Genomic DNA, 13,019 nt, shown 5'->3' with positions numbered 1-13,019 from the left:
TTAGAAAAAGATAAAAAAAAAAAAAACGCGTTGTGCATGACTGGTCCAACCCTTATGCAGAGGAGCACCTCACGTCTTCTGCTGAATTCAAATAAAGTGTGGAGGAGTATTTTTGACACGGCCTACCATGCGATTGGATAATGTTGTATTAAAACTAGCTGTAGTGTGGAATGATGTATGATTTGGAAGTAGACCAAGAATTGTTGTGTAGCCTTATAAATTGGATGTATGATTTAGTTTTAGTACAGTTTTGCTTTCTATTCTATAGGCTGTGTCCGTTTTAAAACAGAAATAAATATAGCGTGATCTCGGTAATACGTGGATTGTTTTCCTAATTGGATACTGAGGCATTTGGCTAATCACTGCAACTATAAGCGCCTTTCAACAAGGGTCCACTGGATTTTCTTAAACGATCTAATCAACTTTAAAGCATTGTTAATTTTAGTATATCCTAGCTGTATAAATGTATGCGCATATTGCGCATTGTTCCAAATTACGCACACGTGTTGAGGATAGCCTGTAAAGTTCCATGCTTTACAATGAGGGCAATCTGATTAAGATGCGCCACGTAACTTAGATCTGTTATGTGTCTTCTTATTAGGGATGCTGTGGAGTGAAAACATCGTGGGAGGAAGGCTCAGAGTTAACCAGCGGGTGGTGAAACACGGATGGATTCTACCGCTGATGAAAGAGGCAAACTGCCCGATTCTCCCAAAGTCCTTGACCAGGTCTCCAGCACGCTGCATGTCCGCAAGTCGGGTGGATCAACAGGAGGAGCGCACCCAGGGGAGGGCGGCTGTAACCCGGCCCGCAGCTGCCATGGCCGGTGTCATTCAGCACCAAGGACGGCGCCGCGCAAGGGAGGCGCAGAGGTTAAACTCTGTCACCTCGGCGAGGAGAAAGTCCGGGTTTGTTGCGACGAAGAATTAGAGACATCTTTCACGTATATTGATGAGAATGTCAACCTGCGACTGGCCAGCCCGGAGACTAGTTGTAAAAGTACTCACAGACCCGTACGCAACGGCGAGCCTTGCTCCGAGACTTTACCAGAGTTTTCCTTTATGTCCGAGGACGATCTGTCTTTCGGGGAGGGCCCCGGGACTTCTATTGACTACGGCTTTATCAGTGCTGTCACGTTCTTGGTGACCGGGATCTCCTTGGTGATAATCTCCTACGCCGTGCCTCGGGATGTGGTGGTGGACCGAGACAGCGTGTCGGCGAGGGAGATGGAGAGGCTGGAGATGGAGAGCGCCCGGATAGGCGCCCACCTGGATCGGTGCGTCATAGCAGGACTGTGCTTGCTCACGCTGGGCGGCGTGGTGCTCTCCACGCTGCTGATGATCTCCATGTGGAAGGGGGAGATGTACAGGAGGAAGGTCATTGCTTATTCCAAGCGTTCAGCCAAACTGTATGGCTCCATCAGCCTGAAAACTAGATCCAGTCCCAGCCACTCTTCAGCGCACCTGTCCGTGGAGGAGGAAATGGAGGACACTTTGGCTTAAAATGCTACTCTGTGTACAAACAATTTGTGTATAAAAGGAATTAATGCCATTCACACCCTTACTAACATATGGTAGCCTAAAACTGTATTCATACATTCAAAGTGTGAGTCTGAAGCACATTTGTCTAATGCTGTACACATAGCTTGAATGCTGTATTGCAGGCCTATATCCACATGGCAAACAGAAAGGACAAGAAAAGCACTCAAAAGCAAATTGAGGAAATGCTCGAAAAACATTATGTGGTATCAAATAGTTCCCAAATGATTTATAATGGAACCGAACCATAAAAGTGACCCAAGAGAAGAAGAGCCTTTTTGTGTCACACACTGGACTGGATCATATATTTTTGTATCCGGGATGCTATCTCTGAGAGCTCCCATTTATTATTAAGCCTATTCATATTTAATGTGAACGTCTCCAATGGTGAAATTGTGCACCGACACATTTCAAGAAGTAAGGAAAATGCGTGTGCGCAGGGCAGGAGAGTGGGAGTAAGGGAGGGGGATGTGAGTCTGTCCTTGTCCACTGTGATGTAGGGGAATCAGCTCAGTGGTCCACATGGTAATATCCAGTGACAGTCACTCTGGTGCATTGCTGAGGTAAGCCCGGCTTTGTGCACCCGAGCCAAAGCTCCATGTCGGTTTGATTGTAGTTAGCCATTTGACTGCATTGGACAGCGCTAAGACACGCTGTTCGCCGTCCTCTGCACTGACTCCATCCTCGCTGCCCTTCTTCTCCTCCGTCGTCCTTCACCTTCTCTCTCCCACAGGAGACTTTCCTTTCTCCTGCAGTGTTTCACCACTCTCCTCAACCTTTTGATTACTATTCTGATTCCAATTCTTCCTTTCAATTTCCGGTTCTTATCGATTCTTGATTTTGAGGGGTGAAAATTCAAACGGGTCACATGCTTATTTCACAGATAAGTAGGACATTTTCATTTTTTTTTTTAATCGATGGTGATTTACAGTTTTACTTGGCTTTTTTTCCAATGGAAAATAAAGCCATAGTGTTGAAAGGGTAGTGGATGACCGCAGCCAAGTGCCTGTGACATTTCAAGGTTGGTGAGCCTTTCCTTACCTGTGTGCTCTCATTCTCGATTTCTCTCTACGTGAGGATGGACTTAAGAATGCCTAATCACACATGAAAGAGTTGCCCTACTTCCAAAACCTCTTCCAAAGTCTTCACCACTTCAAAGAGCTAATTACATTTTCCAAAGTGAGGTGTAGTTCTTTTCAAAAGGTTATGCTTGATGTTATCGTGGTAATTTGCTGACTAAAACATTGCCGATGATGACACAAAAAGCTTAGCAAAAGAGGTTTATCATTTGGTGAAGATGTGAACGCCCCAGTGTCCAGACAAGTCAGAAACCAATTTTTCTTTCTTGGTGGAGGAAGATTTTTCTGTCTTTGTTAAGTCCATGTGAAAGCAACATCCTTCTTATTCTTCTCCTGGGCAGTTATTAATGCTTTTTTGAGGAGGAAAAGAATAAAGGAATTCAAAGTAAAAGTAACACATCTTTCTTTGTGTTAGCTACCCTGTAAGGCTCATAAATCATGCATGAACCACTAGAAATACTTCATATTTGCATATATTCATAAACACAGCCCAACATTGCATTCCACAAGACTAAGTGCTAATGATTCTTTGTGTCACTGTTACCTTGCTTTCTTGTTCTTTCAGTTCTCAGGCTATGAGACCCTATTTGGAAGGCTTATTCCAAACAGCATGAGTCAGCCTCTATTAATGAGATGCGTAGGCTGATTACTCTATGGTAAACAGCTCGAGGCTACACCGTTGTGCTGTTGTCATTCATGTCGCAGCACATGCATTCTAAGTGCCAGTCAGAAAAGACTGGATCGCTGGAGTCTAAAGAGGTATTCAGCCAGCATTAGCATTCAAAGATCATTGGTCGCAGCAATGAAGTAATTCAAGTTTGCTTTTTTTGTGCAAGCTTTTCATCTGCTGTGTCTGCGACTGTGCCCACAGAGCAGACGAGCGTGTGTGCATCTATGAAAAACAGCCATTACGTCCTGAAATGTCAATAAAATGCCAAATGAAGAGATTTCCAGGAAAGGTAATAAAAATTAATGATCCATATTAGGCGATGTTGTTCCGTTCTCTTCACAGAGGCTGTAAATCAACAAGCAGTATTACAGATGTTAAAGTAATATTTCATTTATTTAGCGAGCTTTCCTGGTGTTTTTGGCCATGGAAGCAAGGTGCTACGCCCAAGTGCTGGACCCTCATTTCTAACCGCTTCCTTTTACTTTCCCTCTCACCAATGTATTCATGTAAAATTAAACTTGTACAACACTTAAAGTGCAGCCAATAACAATGCTACTATTGCCAAATAAAAAAGCTGTATGATAATATTGAGCAATTAATTCAAACTCCAGCATAACGGCTGTGTTACAGATGCAGTGCATCGGTGCTTTCCCTTCAGTGTCAGAATCATATTCAGAGGTGGCTTCATCCGTGAGAATGTCACTGTTGTGACACACAGAGGATCATAAGTGCCTGAGGGAAGCCACTAATGTTGCACATGTTAAACAGACTCACTGCAGCATGTAATGCACCACACTGTAGGTTTTCAAACATGCAATCCCCCTCCTCTCTTTCCGTCTTCCTCCATGGTTGGCACCATACCCCACAGCCAACACCAGGCTTCCCCTCACACCGCCAACTAAATGTGTTTGGGGGATTTAATAAGGGATTTGCTTGAAGCGACAGCATTTTACATGCCAAGCTCAAGTGTATTTCCAGAGGTCTCATGCATAAGCTCTTTATCCTTTAGCAGTGCACAGCTAAATCACCCTTATTGATATTTGTTTGGTTCATCTGTAAGTCGACCCCTTCAGGTAAGGCAGAGGAGCAGCTAAGCTGCTGCCATCAGCTTATTTCCCAAAGGTGTTATTACACTCCTCCGTCTTATCAATGCCAATACTCTGTGTGTGCGCCAGTATGTGAGTATTCACATGACGTTGTGTAGGTGTTCCATGTCACCTTGGGTATAAAGTGCTGCTGAGTGCTGTCCCCAACAACGTCAGATAAAATATGTGTGGGAATGTTCGAAATAGGATTTTCCATCCTGGTAATTTGGAAAATGGAGACAGGCAGAACAGGAGGAATATTGTAGATAATACTCCGTGTATGAAGCAGGAGTTAAAGGTAATAGTTTTGGGAAATGTGCCTATTTATTATTTTCTTGATGAATGTTAGATAAAAAGATCCCTATGAGTGTCATGTCTCTGTCTGTTTAATATGATGCTACAGCTTAGCATAAACACAGGAAAACCAACCCGGCCTCACGGCACTTTGTGAAATGGTCACGTTATTTTGATCTGTTGATTCGTTAACAGGGACACGACTTTCTTGTTCATGAACAACAGCTGCCTGGACTCGATCCGCGGTCTCTGGGGGACGCAACAACGGGGAAATTAAACGCCACACAACAGCGGGACGGACCGCCACACACGGGACGCTCTACAACAACGGGACGGTTGTGGTTAGGAAAAGAACAGCAGGGAAAGGAACCGTCACACGCAGGAGACAACAACGGGACAAAGGAAAGGAACTGCCATGTGCGGGACACGATCCCCGGTCTCTGGGGTGAAAGTCCTGTGATGGTTAACCCATCCACCACTCCAACCAACCTCCTTACACGGATTGTCGGCTATTCAAAACTACTCGCCACCATAAGTGTGCTGCTATCACAAAAGATGCTTCCCAATAAAATACAAAAGTTTAAAATTAGTGCTAGTGCTATAAGAGAGGCTATTTTGGGTTCCCCTGGTCCCAGAAGTAAAAGTCCCTATACAAAACGTTACTTGACTCATTGTTTGAGCACTTCTAGGGCTCGGATAAGCATGAAACCTCCCTGGTTATTCATCAGAATAAAAGATTAAGAGCTGTGTTCAAAAATATCTAATACAAACTACAAATTCCAAGGTTCATTTTGACAACAAACATCCAATCACTGAGCTTAAAATTTCATAATGTGCAGTGCCGCCAACAGCAGTAGAAAGCTAAAGATTACTGTCTCTAAAAATGATTTGACAATACATCTTGCAGCTTTGGACAATTCCCTTTTAAATTCTGGGTCAATTTAGGATGTGATCGGCAACTATGATGGTTGGCATGTATTCAGGAACAGTATTGTAGTGTTAAGATGCCAAAAGGATGGACAAAATATGATTTCTCAAAAAAAGACGTTGATATTATTTTACCCGGTGGCCATGATATAAATGTAGTTACATTATTCAGGAGAGTGCTGTGTGTTTCTATATTAACCCTTGTGTTGTCTTCCTGTCAAAATTGAAAATCAACACTTTCGTTGAGGCTTTTTTTATCAATGTTTTAAACTTTTTTGTGCCTTTTTGTCCCATTTTTGTCACTTTTTTTTAACTTAATAAGTTAAAAAACTTATTTAGTTTCACAGTTATTTTTTAACTTTATGTTCAATAAACCTCATTTATAGGAAATTACACCTCATGTTTGAGTTAGAAAATCAGAAATTAGGAATTAGATTAAAATTGAAGGAATGTACTGTATGTTGATGGATGATCACAGACTAAAAATTGTAAAAAAACTGGAAACTGGAAACTGGAAAAAAAATTTAATAAGACTACCCAAACTGAATGAAAGTAGAGATTTTTACTTTCCAAAGAGCGTTGTGTGGAATCAATCATGTTATTTTGGGTAATTAAAAAAGAACATTGATATAATAAAAGGCCAATTTGACCCGAGGACAACATGAGGGTTAAGTAACATTCAGGATATCTATTTTAATCAAATGGCTGTAGCTTCATTTCTGGCATATTCTCATCTAACTCTTAGCAAGGAGCGAATAAGCATAAATGTTGAAACATTCCTTTAATAGTGTGCAGTGTGCATGCAACTGTGTGGTGTGTGTGCACTCAGACTTTCTTTAATTCAGATATATTCATATCTGTGGTGAACTTGCCCTCCATCTATCAGTGGAGAGTGAGGCCAAAAATGGATTGCTTTGGAGGGGGAGACTAAAGTCAAACTCCACAGGGATATGACTTCATTCTTGGTTGCTCCCTCCACTGCCCTGCTCAGACAGGATATTTTTAGTCAATGTGCATATTGGATTTTTGGAAAGCTCATTGTATTGCAAATGTAGTTCACAAGGCTTCTCAGAATGCACTTACATCTTGCCGGCAAGAACATCCTTGTTAATCCGAGCCCTTTCCCAGGGTTTCATTTCTACATGACATTATAAGACATAAATAGTGTATTCTGCCTTTATGTGTGTTTTCTTCAACTCAGTTTATCATTACTGTACTGTAGATGCCCCCCTCCTCATCTTGTCCTCTCCATTCTTTTGTGCCATACTATTTTGAAACCCTGGTTGGGTCAGCAGTGTCCTATTCTGCATCGTAAGATTGAACAAAACCCTATTCTTCCATGTCAAATTGATTTACGTCCCTGGTCAGCCGAGTTCTGCATGGTTGACACCGAAACAGGCCTCAGAATTGCTTCATCACCCGCTAACTGGTTAACTTCGCTGATGCCGGCAATCAGGCCTGCCATAACCAGACACGGGAACGTCTGCAGAACAATTTCCTGTATTGTACTTGGCACCTTAAGTTCACTGTCTCAGACGGGTAATCTATCAGCGCTTTGGCTCCTATGGTAGACGAGAGAGGAAATGAGGTGATTGGTTGGATCAATCTTACAGTAAAACCACTCAACCGCCGCAGTAAGGCAATACAGGTTGCATGTCTCTAGCTCTCTCTGTGTCTCTCTCAGCCTCTCTGATCATCCACTACAGTGGATTTTAAAATGGACTGTTTGGGATGAGAGGCCATGCCCCTGGCAGCGATGTGGTTACACAGTGGCTGCTTTCACAATAACATTACACTCATATTTTTTGTGAGTTGAATGCCTGTTCAGCTTAGCAGACTGGGGTAATGTAGACATATTGCACAAACAAATCACAATCTTGTTTCACCTCTTGACCACCTCACTGTTCCGTCCCTTCTGTTGTAAATCACGCAGTCTTGCTGGGCTCCATTAATTTAATTTGTATCAAATTGCTAATGCAGTTATTCGTCATGCATGGCCTCCCGTGTAGCTTGTTTCCCCCATTATGCCTATGCATTTACCTCTAATTACAGTAAATAATGATTGCTTGCTAGTTTGCTGCAGTAAATACTGTAAGTGGGCGAGAGCGTGGCCCCCAGAAAGTCATCAGTGAGCCAAGAAATCAGCCTATTGATGTCCTCCTACAACATGCGACCAGCAGTACACAATGGAAAGACATACGGATGTAAATATACCAAAACTCACGGTACGATAACATCAATATAAAAAGTTCATTATACAATATTGTATCACAATATTAAAAGAAACATATGATTGAGAAATGATGATTTGAAAAAATAAATGTCTGTTGGTAATTAATAAATGTACACACTTTTGTATTTGTAAGAAGTGTTTCTACGTTATCCTGGCAGTGGCTTCTCTTCAAAGCCCGTCAATGCATGCAATTAAAAAAAAAAAAAAACTAAAAGTAAGCATTTTATCAACTTTGACCCCAACTTCTTCCCGTTATCGCAGCTTGGATGGGTACGCTTTGCGTTCTACATGTGCCGCGGAAAAACACGAGTGAATGAAGATAGAGGAACGAAATGTTTTGTAATAAAAAACTTCCAGATGAAGGTTTTGATAAAACCAAAGTTCTGTGCACTTATTTCAGTTATGAACCGTCCTTCTTCTGAAGCACAACCAGTTTGAAGTACCATCTTCGGGTGAAAACAATTTTTTGCTGATGTTAGCAAAGATGCTAGAGCTGAGACAGGTCAACAAGCTGTGCTTATCAAACAACACTGGCGGAGTATAGCCGGGGTAAATTTTCCAGGAAAACAACAACAGCAAAGCTAATAACTAGTCCAATCGCTAAATGGGTCGCTACAGACTGAAGGCCCATCAATATAGTTCAGGACTAGTGTCTTCAAGACGTCATTCAGATCGCCACAGGCGAGCCATTATACAAGCTAACTTTGAGGGGAACTATTGTTTTGAGAATAGCTGAACTGTACGACGTTGAAAAAGCTACAAAATGAGGCAGTTGGCAGCAGGTACTTTTATTGCACTTACTGGGGACCACTGGACGTGTTCGACACCAGCAGGTGTATATGGCAAGCTGGCCCATAATGCAAAAAGGTACTTGGCTACACCTGACTCAACAGTGCCATGTAAAGACTGTTCTATTTGGCAGGCAACATTCTATAGAAGAAGAGGTCAGCTCTATCATCTGTTGACAGGGAGACATGTTGCACAGATCACCCTGTTTGAAGTGATTATCTAATCAAGAATGTAGAGATTGTACCATCTGTCTCTTCACATACATTATGGCATTCTAGTTCTAAAACAGGCCTTCTTATTGTTACATTCACTTGAGTTGTTACATTGCAGCTTTTTGTGAGTTTGTAGGAGACATTACTTTGTAACAGTTGATGGTTACTTTTAAATATGCCTGCAGGTCATATGGATGCCTCAACAAAAAAAGATTATAGTTATTGAACACTTGTTTAATAAATATTAACGGTTGAGATGATATAACTAAATAATTGGCTTCTTTAAACCACTTTGTCATGCATTTATTTATACTCAACTTTATTTATACTCAACTTAACACTGCACGTTCACAAGTAAATCCCAGTATTTAAATTTGTGATTAATTATGATTGTGTCATTGATTGACAGCATATTTTTATATATATATATATATAAGTATGCTGTCAATCAATGTAATAAGGTTAATGACAGTCATGTATATATATATATTCTACCATTCAAAAGTTTGGGGTTACATTGAAATGTCCTTAATTTTGAAGGAAAAGCACTGTACTTTTCAATGAAGATAACTTTAAACTAGTCTTAACTTTGAAGAAATACACTCTATACATTGCTAATGTGGTAAATGACTATTCTAGCTGCAAATGTCCGGTTTTTGGTGCAATATCTCCATAGGTGTATAGGCCCATTTCCAGCAACTATCACTCCAGTGTTCTAATGGTGTGTTTGCTCATTGGCTCAGAAGGCTAATTGATGATTAGAAAACCCTTGTTCAATCATGTTCACACATCTGAAAACGTAGGTCGTTACAGAAGCTACAAAACTGACCTTCCTTTGAGCAGATTGAGTTTCTGGGCATCACATTTGTGGGGTCAATTAAACGCTCAAAATGGCCAGAAAAGAAGAACTTTCATCTGAAACTCGACAGTCTATTCTTGTCCTTAGAAATGAAGGCTATCCATGCGAGACATGCTAGAAAATTGAAGATTTCCTACAACGGTGTGTACACTCCCTTCAGAGGACGCACAAACAGGCTCTAACCAGAGTAGAGAAAAAGAAGTGGGAGGCGCGTTGCACAAAGAGCAAGAAGATAAGTACATTAGAGTCTCTAGTTTGAAAACAGACGCCTCACAGGGCCCCAAAGGCATCTTCATTAAATAGTACCCGCAAAACACCCGTGTCAACACTACAGTGAAGAGGCGGCTGCGGGATTCTGGGTCAGGGCAGAGTGGCAAAGAAAAAGTCATATCTGAGACTGGCCAATAAAAGAAAAGATTAAGATGGGCAAAAGAACACAGACATTGGACAGAGGAAGACTGGAAGAAAGTGTTGTGGACGGATGAATCCAAGTTTGAGGTGTTTTGATCACAAAGAAGAACGTTTGTGAGAAGCAGAACAAAGAAAAGTGCTGGAAGAATGCCTGACGCCATCTGTTAAGCATGGTGGAGGTAATATGATGGTCTGGGGTTGCTTTGGTGCTGGTAAGGTGGGAGATTTTTACAGGGTAAAAGGGATTCTGAATAGGAAGGCATCACCCATTTGCAACGCCATGCCATACCCAGTGACAGCCTTTGATTGGAGCCAATTTCATCCTACAACAGGACAATGACCCTAAACACACCTCAGAATTGTGCAGGAACTTAGAGCAGAAGCAGGCAGCTGGTATTCTATCGGTAATGGAGTGGCCAGCGCAGTCACCAGATCTGAACCCCATTGAGCTGTTGTGGGAGCAGCTTGACCGTATGGTACGCAAGAAGTGCCCATCCACCCAATCCAACTTGTGGGAGCTGCTTCTGGAAGCGTGGGGTGCAATTTCTCCAGATTACCTCAACAAATTAACAGCTAGAATGCCAAAGGTCTGCAATGCTGTAATTGCTGCAAATGGAGGATTCTTTGACGAAAGCAAAGTTTGATGTAAAAAAAATCTTATTTCAAATACAAATCATTATTTCTAACCTTGTCAATGTCTTGACTCTATTTTCTATTCATTTCACAACGTATGGTGGTGAATAAGTGTGACTTTTCAGGAAAACACAAAATTGTTTGGGTGACCCCAAACTTTTGAACGGTAGTATGTATATATATATATATATAAATGCTGTCAATCAATGTAATAAAGTTAATGACATTGGGCTGTGACTAATCACAAATTTAAATACTGGGATTTACTTGAATGTGCAGTGTATATATATATATATACACACACATGGGACAAGGATACCAACACGAAACTGCAGACCAAAAGTGCTTGCAGGCCGGGTTGAGATCATAAACAAAGACGGGGGAAGTGAGGACGGCTAACTGCCACACATCAGCTCTAAAGCTCAATGGAGCATCCACAATCTCAAGTTCAATTTCTTAATTTTGTCGTTGGTCGTCTCGTTGACAATCTTGTTGACAGTCTCCGCGAAGACGCCAGTTATCATTGCTTGGCTTGCATTTCAGAGCATGACAGGAGTCTGTCTTCTTGACTAGTGTGATTGTGCCCTCCCTAGAAAGGCATGCTGAGCAGTATGACACATTTACACCATCATGTGTGTGTCTGTGTTTTTGGCCTTTCTTCACACATTTCACACCAGTCTTTTACCCGCAAGCTGTACAAAAGCAAGATTTGCCAACCACTCCAGGTTTCTCAGTTCAACAAGACTGTGACTTTTAGAGTCACTTTAAAACCACTTCAGAATTGTCTCCACTCCACTTGCCAGCGTAAGTGGTGGACTGTGTCCCTGTATCATTTTCCAACAGGAATGCCTCCAAAAACCGCTCATGATTGGATGAGATTACCAGTTTTCACTAGAGCTTTCTGATGCAAACTAACACAATGGAATTTCTCAGCCTCTCCTCCATAGACTCCCTAACTTTACTGTACACCAGGGATTTCATTCCATTCCACTCACCTGTCATGGCCGGAGCATCATAGGGTGTAACTCCACACTGTAGTCATGTTGCCACTGTCTCTGGACTCTCCTGCATTTCTCGTTTCCACTTTTCATTTCTTTGCAAGGCAAAGCAAGGCAGCCTTATTTGTATAGCACGTTTCAGCAACAGGGCAATCAAAGTGCTTTACACAAAAACAGTAAATAAAAAAAACATAAAACACAAGAATAAAAGTTACAGTGCAGTATAAGAAATTAAACATTAAAGGAATGGACAACCATTTAAAGAAAGGCAACATAAAAAAAAATAAAAAATCTTCAGACTCGATTTAAAAGAACGGAGAGTTACAGCAGATCTGCAGTTTTCTGGGAGTTTGTTCCAGGTATGAGGAGCACAGTAACTGAAAGCCGCTTCCCCCTGTTTGGTTCTGACTCTGGGGACAGAAAGCAGACCTGTCCCAGATGACCTGAGAGGTCTGGGTGGGTCATAGTTTAGTAGCAGATAGGAAATGCATTTTGGCCCTAAACCGTTTATTAATTTATAAAGTAGCGAAAGTATTAGATATCAATTCTTTGAGGCACAGGAAGCCAGTGTAAAGACTTGAGAACGGGAGTGATGTGATCCAGTCTCTTGGTCTTAGTGAGGACCCGAGCAGCAGGGTTCTGAATCAGCTGCAGCTGTCTGATTGATACTTTAGAGAGGCCTGTAAATACCCCGTTACAGTAGTCAAGTCTACTGAAGATGAAAGCATGGACCAGTTTTTCCAAATCTTGTTGACACATAAGTCCTTTAACCCTTGATATATTCTTAAGGTGATAATAGGCTGACTTTGTAATTGTCTTACTGTGGCTGTTAATATTCAGGTCTGAGTCCATGACTACACCAAGATTTCTGGCTTTGTCTGTTGTTTTTAACATTGTTGTTGTTTGAAGCTGCCACGTCTAGTGTTTGTGATTGACAAATACTTACTGGTATAGAAAGAGCGCACAAGTCATCTACACATGGTGATGGTGACATCTATCATTCACTATAGAAACTGCAATTTAAGATAGTGTTGGGTTCATGGCCTGCAAGCTTAGTTTGGACACCCCTATTGTAATAGGTGTAATGACCATCATAGTTAATGTTGCCTAATGGTTACATTTGCTACAGCTGATGCAAATAATTGTGGAAAGTGTTTTGAGGCGATGAGTAAAAGGACCAAATGCTGTAAGGGCAGCTATTTTCTGCAGAAAATACTCAAGATCTTTTGATTGAATAAAGATCTTATTATTGCACCATTCAGTCTCCCTGAAGATTTTTCAATTCAACCAA

At 41.5% G+C, this 13,019-nt stretch overlaps 1 protein-coding gene across 1 annotated transcript in view; it reads left to right on the top strand.

Annotated features, from left to right (window-relative positions):
• The window catches only part of tmem74 (transmembrane protein 74), a 2,132-nt gene extending 308 nt beyond the window's left edge, over nt 1-1,824 (top strand). The window contains exon 2 of the mRNA XM_032519537.1: nt 602-1,824. Coding sequence (XP_032375428.1) covers nt 669-1,502 — 834 coding nt within the window. The 5' untranslated portion in view covers nt 602-668 and the 3' untranslated portion in view covers nt 1,503-1,824. The remainder of the gene's footprint in view (nt 1-601) is intronic.
• The last annotated feature ends 11,195 nt before the right edge of the window (nt 1,825-13,019 follow it).

This window comes from Etheostoma spectabile, chromosome 6, assembly GCF_008692095.1.
Source record: "Etheostoma spectabile isolate EspeVRDwgs_2016 chromosome 6, UIUC_Espe_1.0, whole genome shotgun sequence".
NCBI lineage: Eukaryota > Metazoa > Chordata > Actinopteri > Perciformes > Percidae > Etheostoma > Etheostoma spectabile.
This window is presented reverse-complemented; position numbering and strand designations above follow the sequence as displayed.